At 41.5% G+C, this 18999-nt stretch overlaps 1 protein-coding gene and 1 long non-coding RNA gene across 4 annotated transcripts in view; one reads left to right on the forward strand and one right to left on the reverse strand.

Annotated features, from left to right (window-relative positions):
• Positions 1 to 868: 868 nt before the first annotated feature.
• LOC136285216 (uncharacterized) lies at positions 869 to 3365 on the reverse strand. The gene is made up of 2 exons (XR_010719393.1): positions 3200 to 3365; positions 869 to 2020 (listed from the first exon to the last, which is right to left on the reverse strand). It is a non-coding gene; the product is annotated as an uncharacterized lncRNA (long non-coding RNA).
• Positions 3324 to 18999, forward strand: part of INTS6 (integrator complex subunit 6) — a 39230-nt gene continuing 23554 nt past the window's right edge. For 2 of the 3 annotated variants that reach the window (XM_066176116.1, XM_066176118.1), the window contains exons 1-3: positions 3406 to 3849; positions 4087 to 4164; positions 4890 to 5039. In XM_066176116.1, coding sequence (XP_066032213.1) covers positions 3739 to 3849; positions 4087 to 4164; positions 4890 to 5039 — 339 coding nt within the window. In that variant the 5' untranslated portion in view covers positions 3406 to 3738. Of the gene's footprint in view, positions 3376 to 3405; positions 3850 to 4086; positions 4165 to 4889; positions 5040 to 18999 lie in introns of those variants that run through there. The other variant, XM_066176117.1, reaches the window with a different exon arrangement.

An 18999-nucleotide genomic window follows, 5' to 3' on the forward strand; every position in this document is an offset into this window, starting at 1 on the left:
AAGCATCTGTTTTCTGCGACAGCCTCACTCTTTCTCCCTGCTCAGCTGTGTCAGCTCTGCCAGTAATGAGCATAAGCACTAATATCACTGGGGTTTGTTCCTTTGCAGTCAATCTCCCACACAGACTTATAAATGCAACTCTGATGGTAGTACCAGCCATTATGACTCTCACATCAAGAGGCTGATGCACACTTAAGGCCTGGGTTGATTACCTGTCTTTGAAAGAATCTTTCTCAATATTAATCAAATTGGCCAGCTTCCAGCAGCGAAGTACCAATGCCTAACAGACACCACACACCCAGCCGTGATTCTGCCTTATAGCAGATCTAATACAGATCTAATGTAAGATGCATAAGAGTGGGAAGGACTGGATGCTCCAAATGGCCTCAAAGATAATAGCAAAAAGCATACAGAAAAGTACAGTAAATTAGTTTCCTTGTATAAATCCCATTGGAACTGTGTATAAGTTTTGTCTGTGGGATTCTTTCGTCAGTGATAATTACCAGGGCTGAGGAAACTAGGGGTAGAGTGGGGCCAGCTGCTTCGGTCTCACCTTCCTCTTGCTTTGGAAAGACAGTTACAGCATGCCTGAAGCTTGCAATTTTCAAAGTTGATTCAGAATCCATGCTGGTTTATAACAGACTCTACCACCATGAATGAACATGGCTTTTCCCCCGATCTCTCTTCATTTACTGGCAACAAAAGATAAAAATTTCAAATGGTCTTCCAGGATTTATGCAAAGTCTTCATGGCCCAGGCTGCCTTTCACCATGACATTTTCTTCGTATAGCAAGGACTCTAAAAATGCCACTCCAGAAGATTCCCATTTTTCAGATGTTCCCCAAGAAGATACATGATGTTTTACACATGAAAGTGATGATGGTTTTATTAGAATGGTCAGTGAAATACCAGGAACATACAAATAGAGAGAATATGGCATGTCTGAACAATGTGCCTATCTCAGAAATTTAAAAGGAAGCAATTACAGGTCATACACTCAGTCCACATTACTCCCAAATGAATTACTAATCCCAAGGCGTGATTTGCTAAAGCAGCACTGCAGCCTGTAACTTGAATCCCACCACCTTAGGGAGACAATTACTGCTCTTCCAGCAGCCAGTCTTGCTGACCTTAGGAGCTGCAGAAGATACCTTTAACTTTCTTGGGGACCTGTGGGGACAGAAAGTGTCTCAAAATACCTCTGTGGAGAGAAAATGACTGTGAGCCAAGCCTCTCTGATAGTCCAAATGTTTTACTGTAATAGGGATTGGCATGCAGCTGGATTCTAGGGTAACCCAACAATGGGGCTTCCGTGGCACCTGCTAGTTTTCTCCCTCTGACAGGAGCAATTCAGATTAAACAGCAGAACCTGTACAATAACAGCCTTGCTGCAGCTCATGAGACCCAGCAGCACTGCTAGAGCTCTAATACTGAACTGCTGAAAAGATACAAGCAGCCCAAGAGCCACTGGGTGCACGTGAACTTGGCCACTCTCACCACAATGTACGATCCACAGTGAGAAATAATCATAGAAAAAGAAGTGACTTCCAAAGTTGCTGTATTTTGGTCTGCACCAGCTCCCAAGATTCCTTCCCAGCTTTCCCAGGGTCCTTAAGATTGGAGATACTTCAATGGCCTTGAATGGTAAACTGGGCTGAAAGGAAGTGTCCTTGATTTCACCCCAAAGCCTAAGAAAGGATGGTACAGGTCACAGGTGCAGCACCAACAGGAAAGCCAAAGTAAGCTGCTAAAGGCATAAGAATGCCTTATTGCCAATACCAATTTGCAATGGAAACATGATTCTATCCCTCTCTCTTCCTAGAAATGCTAATCTTCCATTAGTCTTGAAATATAAAAAAGATAATAAAAAAGTCCAATCAAGCTCTTGCATAACAAGACAGAAATCTTGCCTGGAAGACCAAGATGAACCAAGCCAGAACACTGCCAGTTTTATCTTGGAAGAAGGAAGGAGCACAGTGACTTTAAACCTTCTAGAGCAGTAGCTGTGGGAGCACATCAGCTGGATCAGGGAGAAAAAACAAAAATCGGATAGGAAGCAGGGCATTCTCCTGAACAGATCATGCTAAGAAATGGTTCTGTAGTTAGTGCTCCAAGGCTGTGAGCAGAAACAGTAGGCTCAATTGCTGTGGAAAAAAACCCCTAAACCCTAACAAATCGCCAGAAAACCTGAGAACAGAGATCTTCGTCATTAATTGGTTAGGAACACTCCATAATTACAAGATTTGTAAGAAATAAATTCGGAGTGCCTTAGCACAGATGAAAGAAACCTTAGCTGTTGATCACTGCCTGTATGGAAGGCAAAAGGTCACAGCTAAGCCTAGCCTTTCTTTTTTTTTTTTTTTTTTTTTTTTTTTTTTTTTTTTTTCTTTCCCCTAAGGATCGAGTGAAAGGCCAGACCATGTCTCTGGGAATTCGTTATCAAAATGGTACCGGACCGCCTTCTCCATTCTAAACCCAGTGGTCACGACAGGCGAGCCCTGCCAGAAGCCGAAGTTCCCTTGAGGAGCGACCCCTCCGCTCCCTCGGCACCGGGGCCGGCGGGGCTCTCAGGACGCCCCCCAGGCCGGAGGGGCTGGGCTGGCATCTGGCTGCAGCACAGGTCACCCAGAGCCCCTAAAGCACTCCCCTCGTCCCGGACAGCGGACAGGACCCGCTGCGGGGGCAGGCGGGGATCTTCCCTCAGCCTGAAGGAGAGCGGCGGCGCCCGGAGACGGGGCGGGGGTAGCGCCCGCCCTCTTCCCTTCTTTCCCTCCCACCCCCGTGACTCACCCCCCGCTCCCGGCGGCGACGAGCCGCCAGCGCCGGAGTTACCGCCCCAGCCCGGCCCGGCGCTCCCCAGGGGCCACCCCCCGCCCTCCCCGAGCGGGCGGGTCGGGCAGGGCGCTGCCCCCGAGGGACGCGTCACCCCGCAGCCCTCGAAATAGCTCAGCAAGAGGGGCGGCGGCGACAGATCCCTCCCCCCGTCCGTCCGTCCGTCCTTCCTGTCCCGCCCGCGCTAGCCCTCCGCATCCCCGGAGCCTGGAGCGCGTCCGCGCGGCGCGTCCCTGCGAGCAGCGGCACTCCCCGCCCTGCCCCGTGTCCCCCGGCCGCCCCCTCCCCAGCCCCCGGCTGCGCCTGCGCGCTGCCGCCCCCCGCGCCCCCGCCGCCCGCCGATTTGAATACGCTAATGAGCGCTTACCGGGGCCCTATGGTGGAGCCAGGAGGCAATCACGTGGGGCGGGGACGTGTCCTTGCGGGGCGGGGCCGACCTACCCAGGCTGCCTTAAAAGCGGGCGGCGAGCGAGGAAGCGCCTCAGTCAGAGCGAGAAAGTGCCGGGGTGGCGGGGCCGCGGCTGCTCCGCCTGAAACTTCTGAGTAACATCAACAGGGGGAGGGGAGGGCGGGTGGCGGTGGAGGAGGAAGGTGGTGGTGGGGGGAAGGTTAGCCAGCAGCGCAGCCCTATCCGCCTCTCCCTCATAAACCAGCCTGTGTTGGGCTGAGCAGGCCCCTCACACAAAGGAGGGCAGGGCAGGCAGGGCTGCCCCCCCCTTCCCCCCGCCTCGGCAGAGGGGCAGCGGGGAGGCGCCCTTCCCCGTGCACAGCACTCACAGCCACTTACTCCTCTCCCGTCCCCCGTCTTCTCTCTCTCCCCCCTTCCCCTCACCTCCCCCCACGGTTCTCCCCTCAGCCCCCCGCCCGCTCTCCATGTAGCCGTCCGGCCGCTGGCCCCTCCGCACTATGCCCATCTTACTCTTCCTGATAGACACGTCCGCCTCCATGAACCAGCGCACCCATCTGGGCACCACCTATCTGGACATAGCCAAAGGCGCTGTAGAGACTTTCATGAAGGTACCGGGCTCTGCCTTGCGAGAGGAGGCGAGAGAAAGCGAGCGAGAGTGACTGCGCGGGGAGGGGAGGGGGCGGCAGGGAGCGGGGGGCTGCCTGGGCCGGGGGCGCGGGGCGAGGGCGGGAGAGTGCGTGTGTGTGCGGGGAGGGAGGGAGGGAGGGAGGGCCGGGCCGAGCCGGGGGGCTCCGGCGGCGGCGCCGCCTCTCGGCTCACCCTCTGCTTTGTCCCCCGCGCCGTAGCTCCGAGCCCGGGACCCAGCCAGCAGGGGAGACAGGTACATGCTGGTCACTTTCGAGGAGCCTCCCTACGCTATCAAGGTAACCCCCGCTCACCCCCCCCTCCTTCTCGGCCTCCTTCCGGCCCGTCTGCCCCCCGCCCGCCTCGCCCCGGCTGCCGGCGGTCCGGGGGAGCGCGACACACACGGGCTCCGGCGGCGGCGGCGCTGACATCAACATGGCCGACGCTTTTCCCCTGTGCGGTGTGTGCGAGCAGCAATGAACTGTGGGGGATATTTATTCAAGTTGGGAGAAGTGACAGCAACTCCAAGGAGAGTTCGGCTTGGAAGGGGCGAGCCGGGGGAAGGACCGACTTCAGCCCGGAGAGTCCCGGACTCGGAAGGGGACGGCACTTCCCGGCCCCGCCGCGGCGGGGGCGGGGGACGCACCGCGCGGGGGAAGGGGGCGGTGGGTCCACATGACACAGGACGGTGAACCTGTTGGAGGTCGCTTCACAGCGCAGTTGGCTCCATCTGGGCAGGGCTCTGGGAGGATGATGTAAATAGCTTTAAGGTTTGGGCACCGGTGTCCTCAAATAAATTTGTCCCGTGGAACGAATCAAAAATGCTCGTTTGGTAAATGGGGAGTTCTAAGGATTAATAGAAGTCTATCATTTCGGGCTTTTTGGGGCAACATCAAGTACTACTAACTTGTGAGGTGTTTTGCTAGCTTTTGTAGTGAGCTGCATGCAGCGGGGAAGGCTCTTTGTAGCCTAATAGGAAAGCAAAACTCGTATCTGTAGAATCTTCTCACATTTCTCTTTGCAGGCTGGCTGGAAGGAAAACCATGCAACGTTTATGAATGAGCTGAAAAACCTTCAAGCTGAAGGACTTACGACTCTTGGCCAGTCCCTAAGGACAGCTTTTGATTTATTAAACTTAAATAGATTAGTAACTGGCATAGACAACTATGGGCAGGTAGGTTGACTCTTACTAGGTGGAAAAATCTTAAAACACAAAACTTCCCAGAGACAGCAATTATCTAGTTGTCCAAAGTGGCATCTTTATGGAACATTCAGTATGGGGGCTTCTTCAAAAGTAAGCAGAGCTCAGCTAGCTTGAAGAAATACGGTCAGTGAGTGTAGTTTGGTATCCCACTTACTTTTTTTGTTCTTTAATTTCAGTTATATCTCAGTTTTTAAGCCGTGATGTAGCTTCCAAGTTGACCTTTTCAGTTCAGTATTTTTTTTGTCAAGTCTGTGTTCAGTACTTTAGCTGGTGAGCCTGATAGGGCTATGAAAACTTTGCTTTCTTTATACAGTGCTGAACAGTTTGGGAGATGAGCCATTTTTCTAACAACACTGCATGTCCAAAAGTTCTGGAAGGAGCACAACTTTTTCAAAACACTTTCTTTCCAGTGAGTTTACTGCAACATTTCTCTGCATACATGTATATTTATAAACCTGCCTGTTGTATCAGAGCCTTGAGGAGCTGTGCTTTTTTAATCTCCATTGCAACTCCCCCTTTACAACAGGAAGTTTTTGGTGTCGGTCAGCATTCTTGTGCTCATTAGTATGAGCTGCTAAAATACACACCTTGTAGGTTAAACATGTGCATTAGGACTCATACAGAGTTCTTTCTGGTGCTGGATCAAAGCCTGGATTTGTTTCCCTTGAAGGATGCTACTAGTGTTGGGCAAAGTTTATCATGTGCTCTTCATGTGGGGCACACTAACTTGGATCTCCCTCTTTTGATATTCTCATGTAATTCTTTGTCCACTGTCTGAGGATTAGTACTTAGTACTGCTCTTGGTATTTAACATGGGAATGTGGTTGTGAACATAAGTCTCCCTTCTTCCCCCTCTCTTTCCAGTCTAAGCAGAGTTTGTGATAAGATACCATGTTTGTTTGTGAAGTAAATTTGTCATGCTGCACTGTGTGGCTTCCCCATGAGATGATCAAGTGAGTCTAAACATTTTTAAAATGCCTGCTTAGGGATGAAACTTTAAAAAAGTGCTAGTTCCACACATGGGGTTTTTTCCTATGGCCATCTGCTGTCCTCATACATCTGTGTGTAATTTTCCCATTTTTTTCTGGTGTTTCTGTTTAGTTACAGGAGCTATATGAATCTTTCTTGAACACTTAACCCCTGTAGGCCCATACACTAAATATTTGCTCTTTCCCCTTGCTACTGATAATTATTCTAATTAAACCCATGTCAAATAATTTGCTCTAAGTGAGCCAGCTGTGCTCAAGTACTCAAGTGGGCAGTTGAGTTGTAATGACTGTTTTGACTCACTGGTAGTGTTCATTACTGCTATAGCTGCTTTTCTGCCTGTGCAGCAATGGCTTTTTCTTTGTCTGATCTCTTCTGGTTCTAAGTTTCTCTGGGCTTGAACCCACCCTCACTTATGGACATTTTTGCTCCATTCCAAATGTGGAGCTGGCTGTTGAGGAGGTATTCATATGTGCAGTTGTCAGGTGACTAAATAGAAATTATAACTCTTTTTAATGTCTGCAAAAATGGATTAACATATTGCAGGTGGCAGATCATCTGCTGCTGAAGTCAAAGTTTCCCATTTAGGTTATTCTAAACAAATTGGCAATTCTTTAAAAATGAAGTTCCACAACACTTAACTGATCCTTCAGTATTTGCAGGATGAGATCTAGGGCAGCTGACTGTCCTCAACTTCACATTGGTCTTTAAGACTGTCTTGATGGCCTGTCATCTTCTTGTTATTGTTGTCTACCACCTAAAATTTAATCCACATGTATGGGTGTTTAAGTGTACATGATATAAGAAACTTACAGATCCAGGAAAATAAAAGTGGTCAGGATGCTCAGTTGCATTTGAAATAGTTTTCACTCAGAACATAAATTGCTGATTAACTTCTCTCTAAAGCAGTTGCAAATATGATTATAAACCAGTTGTTGACTGAAATTTAGCGGGCAGATATCTGTACACTGTATGTCAGAGTAAGAGAAGATTATTTAACCAAAAAAAGAGAAAAGCAACATATAGACCATCTTAGTTGTGGTATTATATGATGTATTAAAAACCAAACTTCTGTAAATTTGTGGGTAATTTTTAGGGCTAAAAATCTTCTGACTGTCATGCTTGTATTTTGGTGTATTGATAAACTTCTAAGATCCACTTAATACACAAAAATGAATTGTAAAACACACTTTTCTTACACATGCAAATGGCATGATGCAAGCTTGATGGGATTGTCTGGTTATGTCTCCACCAGTGTGATATCTTGTACCCCTGCTGAGTGTGAACTGTTCGTTTAAATGGCAGAGTGACTTACTGTACTCGATTTCTTTCAAAGTTTACCAGAGTTCTCCATCAGCTGACCTTCTGAAAAAGAGTGATGGCTGAATGGTCATTCTGGAGTTGGGGAAAATCTGCTTCATATTTTCTTGCAACTTTAACGTTTGGATTTTTATTATGAGTGTTTATTGTACTGCTCTTTAAGCAAATAAGTACTGGCTTTGTTACTCATAAATATTGAGTTACCTTTTAATCATCTGATCATAGGATCTCACATTTAGATCTTAAAGGGCACCGTCAACACACTTAGATTGTCAAGAGCTTGGAAGGCTTTTTTGTAAGCTATTTCTGATGCAAATGCTATGGTATGACTATAAATATTTATACCCCTTACTGAGGGGTTGCTAGATCCAGTTGTTTTGGGGCCTTTCGTCAAGAAAAGCTTGTTTTGAAAAGCACACATTTTAAGGTGGCTGTTCCTTTAACGTTTGCTGCACTTTCAGATTGATAATTTCAGTATTACACTACTTGGATCCAGTAATAGTTTTTTCCCCCCTTAGTATGCTTTGTGATGATTATGACAGAAGAATAAACCTTCAAATAGGGTGTCAGCTCTTAGCATTCACTGAAAACAGTGATCCTTTTCACCTTCTGCATTTTTATGGAGAGCTTAGGAAAAAATATAACATTGGGATGTCTCCAGGAAGAAATCAGTTTAAACACACTGAGTTCAGTAAGGGTTTCCTGTTACATCACACAAAATATTGTACTTCATTAGCCTAGTTTACACTTAGATAATTGACTTCTTAGTTTCTCCAGTTCAGCTTTTCCATTATTTCAGGTAGTCTGAAATACCAAGCCTTTTACTGCCAGCTTTTTTGTTCTCTTGAAATACACTTCTAGGTCTTGTAACTATGGCTTGTTCAGCAGGACATTAGTCACAATTTAATCAAATAGTTTTGAGTGTAGCAAATGTGCAGCTTGTTATAGTTGATAGAAGGGTTAAATATTGATAAATGTTTCTGTGGAAACAGAAAACATTCCAAATGTAGCTGCTGTTTAACAATAGAGTGAGAATGGTTGAAATGAACCTTCAGTTACTTGCGGTTTGTAGTGAGGTTTCTAAGACTAAACACTGAATCTGAGGTAGGTAAAATATGTATCAATGGTGTTTCCATACTCACGTGCAAAGGACCAACATAGGTCTACCAAAAACTGGAATCTGATGGATGTTTGAAATAGCCAAAACTCTGATTTATTGATAGCCTGTGTGTTTCATGTTGCCTGCTGTTTGTGAAATGATGAAAATCTTTTCCTGTTTTTTCAGCAGTATTGCATAGAATAAGGTTTGAGAGGATAAAATACACTTAACACTTAAGTGGATTTCTAAGTGACTGAATTGATAGTTCAAAGTATTGTTACATTTTTTTCAGGGTGAAATTGCTTTAATACTACATATAGAAAGTGCTTTTCAAAAATACAAGCTTTTAATGATTTTTTTTAAATTTCACTAGATTATCTTGCACATTTTTAGCAGTATTACTATTGCAATGAAATGAGCTTCACTTCTAAATTAATCTTATGTATCAAAAGCACATGCTAACTTTGTTGCTCTGAAACAGAAAACTCAACTGTAACATGTCTAATACAAGTGGATTTAGAATAGGTATTTTTCATTCACAGTGATGAATAAGATGCTGTGTGGATTTAGATTAGCACAAGAAACACTGGGTAACTTACCAGGCTGTGTACAGTCTTAGTGAAAAGCCTTTTAGTCTGTAGTGTGTTTCACATGTGAACTGAAGCATAACTAATTTTTTTTGAGGAAAAACTAAAGTCCAAATGGAATTCAACTGATAAAGAATGTATTGGAAACTTAAAAATATGCTCAGAGCTGGAATAATTTATTTCTTACCTGGAAGTTGGAAGGTATCCTGCATGTGATGGCATTGTTTTTAAATAACTTAAGTTTTTTCCAAGTGTTTTGGTCATGCCATGTATGACCATCAAACAACACAATCTTTGGTTAACTGCTACTTTATAGTCCTCTCTGAGTATATGTTAAGGCCCATTTGTAGCTACAGTAGCAGAATTGGTGATGCGTTCCCACAGTAAAACTTGGCCTTGGTCTGTAGAGTTCAGGGCTTTGCCATAAAGGCTTAAATACTGTGGCATTCCAGCTACAGGTAAACAGAGTACCTAGGAGATAATGTCTAATCATACTTGTAGGCAAAAGACAGCTTTAAGTCGCACATTCTAGGGTGACTGCTTGCTTATGTGCTTGTCTAAGATCTCCTGAGCTTATAAAACCGCAACAGTCATATGTGAAAGAAGTGCTGTTCCCAACATGGACTACATTTTGCTTTTGCAGTGATATGTTCTGTTTTCTTTAAATTGTAGAGCAGGTTTATTTTCCCAAGAGGCATCTGAGGGTTGGTTGTTACTGGATTTTGTTGCTCTCAAAAGTCAAAATCCTTTTGACTGAAATCCTTTTTGAAGTATGGCTTTTGTCTTGGTATTTTGGGATCATAACACACTGCACTGAAATGGCCTGTGCTGCATGTACCTCCAAATTTGGAACCAAAGTTTAGGTTTAGCATTTCCTGCTTTGTCATGCTGGCACAGTTGTGCGTGCAGTTTGCTTCTCATGTTGGTAGAGGCAGAGCTTTGCACTTCTAGAGTCGCTCTCCAGGGCTCTTTCTTTTGCCCCCCTTCCCTAAAAAAACCAAATGGGAGAATTTCAGACAGTAGTAAACAACATCACAAGTGTAATGATGACAGTGATATGAGAGACTTTCTCACAGTCACCTGTTTTCTGTGGGATAGCAATGGATTTGACAGGAACTTGTATGCCTGCTGATGTCAAAGATCTGTATGCGAAGTGCTGATAAAAATCATTCTCTTCTGCTGTGTGATGAAATTAAGCATATTGGTTTGAACTCAAACCTTTTAGACCATAACCTTTAAACATGCAGTCTTTGAAATTTTTCATTAGTTTTGTTTTAGAATACCCTCTAGTGAGAGCTACAGCAGGCACTCTTAAAGTGTTTTTTCACATTGTGAGGTAGAACTGCTTGCCCTTTAGCCCTCCCAGCACAACAAAGTTCAGCAAAAGTCTTAAATGTTTTTGAAACCACTTGTCTCGAATCACTTCCAGTTCAGTATGTTTTTAAAGAAATTGAAACAACCTTACCTGAAGTACTTTATTTTTACCAATGAAAACAATCTCATCAATCTGTTCCAGCAGCAGAAAAAAGGTACTTCAAATGAATTTGATTTGGAAGGGGCAGTGGCATAACGTGTTCATTCCTAAATTATCTGCATATTCTGTGCATTTTGTCCAGATACATTGACCGAATACAGAATATGTCATTGGACTCATGTAGGGCACTGGTAGTGTTTTCTGATCCCCACTATGCAGAGTGAGTGAAAAGTGGCCATCTCTCTTGCAACTGTTCTGCCCTCCCAGCTTTGAATCTCAGAATGCCAGCTTGATTGTATGCATCTGTCTGTAAGGCATACTCAGCCAAGATCTCTGATCTGGAACTTGTGGCCTCTCATGGGTTCATAGTTGTGCTAATCTTGCTTCAAGTTGTGACTCAGTGTAGTAAAATAAATCAGTGATTGATCAGTGAGATTAATAAACTAGACTGAGATGTAGTGGTTCAAAATTGGTTTAAAACAGCTAAGTTGCTCCTGCTGTTGTGGTGGTAAACTCCAGGAATGAATTGTGGGGGAGTCTTTGGGAAGTTATTATGAAGAATTGCTCTGTGTTCATAGGTCAATAAGCTACTTTTAGCGTGCTTGGCAGTACTCTGCATTATTAGCCCCCTAAATGTGTGGAGATATTTGTATACAAGTCTATCTTTTCTCCTTGGTAATGTGTTTTTTGGTTAGGTTTTTTTTCCCTCTACTTAATGTGCTTGCAACTGTAGGACTCATTACCCTTCTCCAGCATATGGAGAACAGAGGCCTGGCTTAGCACTGTGAATTGCACTGACTGAGCCAGAACCAGCTATGTAAAGTCATTGCTGTGAAGCAGAAAGGCTGCTGTAATTAGGGACTTGATCCAGGGCTTGGCAAGGTCAGTTATTTTTGGAATAAAACATTCAGAAATATTTTTAGGAAATACAACCAAAATCATCTTAAACTCACAGTCTTTGGAGCTGACTTTAAAGTTATGTTTGGTATGGATTGTGTTATTTTATTTTTCTTAGGAAAAGTTTATAAAGGCTCAAATAGAGCCTATTTTTAGCAGCTTGCATTTGGTACGTTCACTCAAATAACTTTGAAAACTCCTGTAAATTACTGGCTGATTATCCAATTTCAGATGATTCCAGTGGTGCATTTATTAATCTGTAACTAACTGATAAGGTGCATCTTCTATAAGTTACAATTTCTGTTACCTTAAAAATAAGATAAAAGTTGTGATCGCAGTTGATTTTGCTGCTTAGGTAGTTCATTCAATTTAAGAAAAAGTTAAAGTTTTTTCCCTTCTGGGATTTTATATCTGTCGCATCAGTACTTAAATGTTTCAAATGTTAGTGGCCTTTTGTTCTTCATTTCAATGTGGTTTGTCACTGTTTAGTTACTTGCTGGTATTCATTATGTATAAAATCCCTGTTCTGTGCATGTTTTACTATTTTTTTTTAGCTGTCACATAATTGTGAAAGATTGAAGGACCAAATTGTTTTTGAAACTTATCAAGGACCTCATCTAAATTGGAGCACTTACATGTTAATCAAGAAGTTATCACTTATATAATGTGATATTTAAAACTCAATTAAATCTGTTCTTAAATGAAAGAAACAGGACAAACCTATATACTAACCTGTGATTTTTGAAACTTTGTGACTTACTAGTGTTGGAACCTCTGATTTAGGGGCATGAAGGGATGAAAGTATCTTGAGGTTTTAGGTTTGATGTTTTAGTAAATCTGTGTATTCATCATTCCTTTATTGTTCAACAGGAATAGATTCTTAAACTGCTTCCTTAACATACCTTCCATTGTCATGTGTGTATTATTTAATATGGAGATTTTGTATTCCAGAATGATCTGTTCTTGCATAGAAACCCATTTTCAGGCTGCCTTGAGTTGCCTTTTTTTTCTTTGGTTTTGGTCTTGGCACAAACTTTTTGAGAGAGTTCCAAAATGACTGAAGTTGTGCAATTAAATAGTCTTTAAGTAGTTCATTCAGTGCCAGACTTGGAAACTCTGAACGTGTAAAGTTATGAGTGTCTATAAAAATGATACTAAGCACAGTGAATTTCCTTGTGGTATGTTTCAGGATGGATGTGCAATGAAATCATTTGGTATAGAACACAAACTTGCAAGCTTTAGCAAAGCAAGTAGCTGATATGCTTAGATATATTTCTGTGACTTTGTTTTTCCAAATGGGTCTGATGTCCCTTGTGCAATTCAGATAGCTGTTTTGTTTCTACCATTTCTAATTATAGAAGTGAATGTCTGGCTGGATCTTTGATTTTTGGCGTACAGCTTTGATTGGATATGGCTAGTTTAAGTTTCAGTAGTCAATTGAAGTCATAAATGGCTATTTTAAAAAAGATTTTTGGAGATAATGCTTAGGTTCAAAATATCAAGGAGCAAATGACTTGCTTGCATCCCATTTACTTTCTTCAGTACCTTACATTTCCTTTTCTTAAATGGAACTCAGGTAGCCTGTGTTATGGGCATGATGGTTGTTTCAGGCATTCTCTGTTAGCTCTGTAACTGATGTGCTGAGGAGTTTGATCTCTGGCTCAGCTTTAGGAGAAGTCTGCTGTTACAATTCTGTTCTGCTTCGAAAGCCTTTTGCTAACTGATTTTTCTTTAAATTTCTAAAGTCTGTAACTTAATTTGTTCCCGGTTGCCTGAAATGCGGAAAGCTTCATACCACCAAGTAGTGCTACGTACAAACACTGTGTGCAAAATTTGTTTCATCCAATGCTGATCTGTGGTGCCAGTAAGGAATGCATCTGAAACCATGTAACTGCCTTGTCATCCTACATAGGTATTCCAGTTAAGAAACTGTGACTAGCCCGTGTCTTGGGCATTGTAGTACCTCTTAGGTATTCATTCTGTAGTTAACTGAAGAATTGTCTAGAATGTGGGAAATTTATTTGCCTACAGTAACCTTGCTGTAGTCTATGGAGAGGGACAGCTGAATTTAGACTTTGTAATCTCCCCTGATGGAAGAAAGATATTTTTTAGTAGACATCCTTACTGTAAAATTGTTGCAATTTTGTTGACTTTGTGTATGACTGAGTGCAGGAGAAATCATTACTGCTTGAAAAGCATTTTCTATTTTTTGGGGGGAGGGAGATGGTATATTAATGGAAGCATGAGTTCAGACCTTGATAAATTCTCATGGGCCTTCTTAAAACTCTGTTTCTAAGGCCTTCTCCAAAAGATAAAATAATTTGAGATAGAATACTGGGAGGGTCAAGGGGAAGTTAGCTTCAAAAGCAAAGAGACTGTGTCTGTAACACAGTTTAATGTTTGTGGTTGAGCCTTCCAAAAGTGGGCAGTCTGCAGCAAAAAAAGGAAGAAGTGATGATGGTATGTGCTACCATGGTGTCTAGAAACCATGAACCAGCTGTTGGGTTAAAGATTTGTTAAGAAATTAGAGTTCAGTGATGGATTACTTCTCATTTGTACTTACACAAGAACCTTTAGGGGTTTAGATACATAGTTTTAGAAAGGAGGTGTTAACATGTTCCCGTGTGTTTTGAGGTACTATACAAACAGAGCATGACTCAAGTTTATCTTGTTACTCAAATCACCTCAAATGAGGATGGATTTTATTAACTTGTGCCCCCTCTGCTGGCTGGTGTTCCAATTACAAAGTCAAATACAAGTTTACGTAGGTGGGGTACTCTACGATAGGCTATTTTGGCCAAGTACCAGTTTATAAATGTTGCTTTTATGCAGCTGAAACTATGGCAAAACCCGTGGGAGTTGTAATTTGGTAGAATCAGTGGTGGTGTTGAGAGCTGGTGTTTTCATAGTACAGTTACTGTCTTGAGCTCAGTGAAGACTCCTTAAGCATTTGTCAAACCTGTTTTTTTCCCTCATCCCTTAGTTGAGGAGATGTGATCTTTTTACTCACCTTGGGTGTGTATATACAGAGGAACTAGATTTTTGTTGTTCTTGAGACCACACCTGTGTCTTCTAAAACCTGCTACTACCACTTGCATTTCTTTTTTTGGAAAAAGGAAAACCTTTCTTTTAAACTTTCTTTTGTTTTCCCTTTAAAATTTAGAGCTCTCTTCTTTTGGTAGTGAGGTGATCTCTCAAATTATCTTTTAACAGCTGATGAATTTTCCTCTGTTCTTTCTGAAACCTGTCTGTTGGTGAGATAGTATTCCCAACTGCCTGGCGTGAAAGAAAAGCAAAGCACAAGTCCTCCCATCCTGGGTACTGCAGGGAGAGCTAAAATTCAGTATTATGACAAAGGATACCTGTCTAAACTGCAGATGTGGGTACTAGCTTTAATAGCAAGGCTCATCCTACAGCCCTTTCAAAAAAACACTGGACCTTTCTTTTTTTTTGGAGATTATGTAATTTCTGGAATGGGGCTTTCATTAGGTTGTTTCATGAGATTCCTCTTTGTGACTGCTGTTGTTGCCTTTGTCATTAATCAGGCATCAGTGGAGATTTCTGGTTTGTATTAAATTTTTTTAATGGCTTGCAATATTAACATATTTTGAAACAGTTGTCCTGTGTAAAACTCAAACTGGTTGGTGTAGCTGTCATTGAACTTCCGTCTGTGACTTTTGAAAGTGAACTTGAAATACATCTGTGTACAATTATCAGATCTTCTCCTACTAAGACAGAACTGCTACCACTGCAAAACTGTATTATATATTGAATAATCAACAGCATCAAGGGAACATATTGAAATCTTCATGGACAGCAGGGCAGATGAGTTAGCAGCTTTCTTTGTGCATGAAGTCCATCTTGTCAGGTCTTAAGCCTGTACAGAATTTGTATATTCTTCAGCTCTTACTCATTCAGGCTGAAAGCACAGAAGTTTCTCTGACACTGAGGTGCTTCCACTTCAAGGACTCAATTTCAGTTCTAAAACAGACATAGTAAATAAATACAATTGCAAAGTTATTTTTATTGTGCTGGTTCAGTCACTTAGATAACACTGTGATGCAATTTAGGGGTGCTGTATTTTTCAGTCTGGCCACAAAATTATGGTGCTCTTGTGGCATATCCTGAGAGAAGTCAGATTTATCAGAGCAAATGTTGTAGTAGAATTGGACTGCCCTTTTTGCACTTCCTCACCCCCAGCATTTTCTTCCTTGTGTTCTCATAGATCAAAGTTTCACAGTGTGTTTGTGCTAAATATTAATTAGGTGATAGAGTAGCTTCATCTGGGAAAACTTCCCATTTAAAGACATTTTGCTTCTTACCAAGTAATAGGAAAGAGTTAACTGATCTACCAAAGTTGAAAGCATATTCATTTCCTAGTACCATAGTGCATTATATGTATATGTATGGTTATGGTGTGTGTCTACATATATTTGAAAATCCTTTAAGGCAAAGTAATTTTTGTAGAGTTTAATTGCCAGGTTTAAAATTACTAAAATGCTGTTGTGATGCCAGTGTATTCAGCTGTGTTTGTGACTTGAGAAACAATTGTGTGAAAGCATAAAATACAATTGATTCTATAGGACTTGCCAACTACATGGATTTATTCTGTGGGGATAGTAGAAAATAGCCAAAGCTGCTGAAAATGAGTGGGACAAGTAAGAAGTTGCACAAGATGCTGCAGTTCTTATGTAACTGATGATCAGAGCAGTTGCTAAATATCTCTGTGTACTTGACTGATAGTGTTCTGCCTTGAGCAATGAAAGGGAAAGTCTCTAATACATGTTGGTGTCTTAGACATTTCATGATTTTGCTAAAGCGTAACTGAAGTTTGTAAGAAACAAAAAGTGAAAACCATGATGGATTTGGACCATCTGTTTTAGTTTGAAAGTCAGGTTTGGTGTTCTGATATTTTTAAGCTGTTTATCAGTTAAAAATAGCTTTAAAGCTAATTCTTGTCATTCTGACTTTCAGATTTTGTTTTAATCTATTGTTTTTGGACAGTGGTGGCTTATAGATTCTCATGAGCATTGGTGAGACTCTTGACCCTCTAAATTATAAAAAACCTAAGACTGAGTTCAAAAATTGATACTGCAATTTTGTATTTCCTGGTCAGATGTCTAAATTTACTGAGAGCTAGGGCTGATACTTCTGAAAATGAAAAGGCTCTGCTGAGGTAATATAATAGAAGATAGGTGTGCAATACAGCTTGTAGCGTTTTGTGATTTACTGAAATGGAAGTGTACCTTTTAGACATTCGTCATGATCTCAGAATGCATTTTTTCCCTTTCCTAGTGATATGTTCTGTTAAAAAAATATGCACTGAAGTTCAGTTAATGTCTGTTTTCAGCTTCCAGCCTTTCTTGGGCATGAAGTTTCTGCACTACTAAAAACTTGTTTTTGTAGTAGCTGCTTGTTGTGTCATTTTTAGTCTGTGATTTGGTGTGTTTTGGTCACATTTCTACCTCATCAATTTCTTCAGTTTTGTAACACTTCTGACTCTGAAATGAATATTGAATTATAATGTGTTCTTTGAGATCAGTGTTCTTTAATTTATCTTCTCTTTCTGCGTGTATGTTATTGTGTACTTGCATATGTAAAGGCCACAATAGCTCTTGAACTGCTTTACCTGTACACTTGGAGGGAGGAAAAAAATCGTGTGTATTGATCAATCATGTTGAAATTTGATGCTAAGCTTACTTGCCAGTGGGAGTGAATTCCTAGTTGTGAGAGCCTTAAGCAGGCAATAACGTGTCTTGATAATTTGATACACTCCTGGCTTGATGTGAGGCTCCCTCTGAGAGCATCACACAAGCTGGGTTGGCATGGGTTGCCTCTTGCTGTGACCCCTTGTGTGTGGTGTGGAGCTCGGTGGTGCTCTGTATTTGCTTGTTATCTGAGCACAAAACTGCTTCAGCTGGAGACCAAGAAAAAGGCAACCAATGCAGCTGAGATCCTTTGTATGTTGGAGCAGTCATGAAGCTGTCAAGCTGTTCAAATGGAAGTGCTGTGTAATATAAGTTACTTTTAAGGCTTTGAATCTCTTGCTTGCTCCTTTTTAGCCCAGCAAACTTTCCCTGGTATTGAATCTGAGTTTTAAGTAACTTTGTTTCCAAAAGAGGTCTGTGGGCTTTTTGTTATCTTGGTGCACATCTGTCCTTGAAAACACAGATTGCAGGTGAATGAAAAAATCCTTGTACCTTGTTGCAGGGCCATCAGCCATTAAAACTGTAGGTGCTTCTTCCTTTTTTCACCACTGCTACAAACTTCCAGAAGGAAAAGCAGTGTGTTGAAAAGGATTTGCTTCTGAAATAAAACCTTATGCTGGTTAGCTAGTTATCAGAGGAAGTTGTAAGCAGGCTTATTATTTATACCTTGTTATTCTGAAATGCTTTCCCCAGTGCATTGGAACATACCTGTAAGTTGTGAAAGAGCTGGTAGTAGTGTACACTGTCACTCACTGTTCCTCTGCATATCCAAAGTAATTGGGCCGGACTGAATTAATTACCTATGCGTTTCCAGTCAATGGGTTTGCTATGTATTTTGAAGAAGGATATTTCCAAGATGTGTAAATATGAAGTGTTTTTATTTAAAGTGTATTTCTAGGGGAAGAGAAATAGAAAGTTATTTGATTACTGTAGAATTAGATTAATTAGATAGATATTAAGTTTTCAACCAATTGTTGACAGAGGTGCTGCAGTTTAGTTAAAAGAATTGGTAAGTCTTCTGGAATTGAATTTTATGATGTCTGACTGTTGAGAGTTCACATAAATAAGAGGGGGTTTTCTTAGAGGAATACTTGACTTAATACTGGTTTTGAATGCCTTTTTATAACTAAGGTGAGGAGCAGGGTCAGAAGAGTTGGTGATCTTTAAAAATTAATGGCATGGATATTTTTAGTCAAAAATACACTTCAGAAATAGGCATTTTTACCAAACTTCTTCCATTTATTAATTTTAATTATCTGTCTGAAAACAAGTTGATTCTTAGTATGTTAGTGACTGTCCTTTGTATATGTAAAATGCTTGTGAAATTATAAAGAGTAGACTGAGGATGAAGACATTTCTCCCTCAGACATGTTTCATAGGGATCTCAAGCGTACCAACTCTTGTTTTCTTCCTTATAATTTCTTAATCATTCTAAGACCAAACTGTTTAAGGCTTAAACTTCAGATGGGGAGAAATTGAAATGAAATATAGTTAAGGAATAAAAAAAATTAAAGATCCACATATCCAGATGAAAGGTGTTGTCAGAAATGAAAATTTTATTACTTGTATTTGAAATTGCAGCAGAATATTAACTTAGGATTGGTTATGACATTCTAAATCTGTTATTTTTATCAGTTGTCAATTCATTTTTTACAATAATCTATTAGCAGTAGATTTCAAGTATTTTTATGGTCAGTGTTCATGAGAAAAATACCTAGTTACAAACCCTGCTTTCTGTATTATTTCAGTGCAATGTAATTAGCTTCCAGCTGTTGTTTTGCAGTTGTGGTAAACTATTAGTTGGCAGAAAAACGTACTGTAACTGTTAAGAAATAAATAAGACTAAATATTCTTAGGA

The sequence above is a fragment of the Chamaea fasciata genome, unplaced genomic scaffold (assembly GCF_029207755.1).
Source record: "Chamaea fasciata isolate MVZ Bird 193981 ecotype frontalis unplaced genomic scaffold, bChaFas1.0.hap1 SCAF_2, whole genome shotgun sequence".
Classification (NCBI taxonomy): Eukaryota; Metazoa; Chordata; class Aves; order Passeriformes; family Sylviidae; genus Chamaea; species Chamaea fasciata.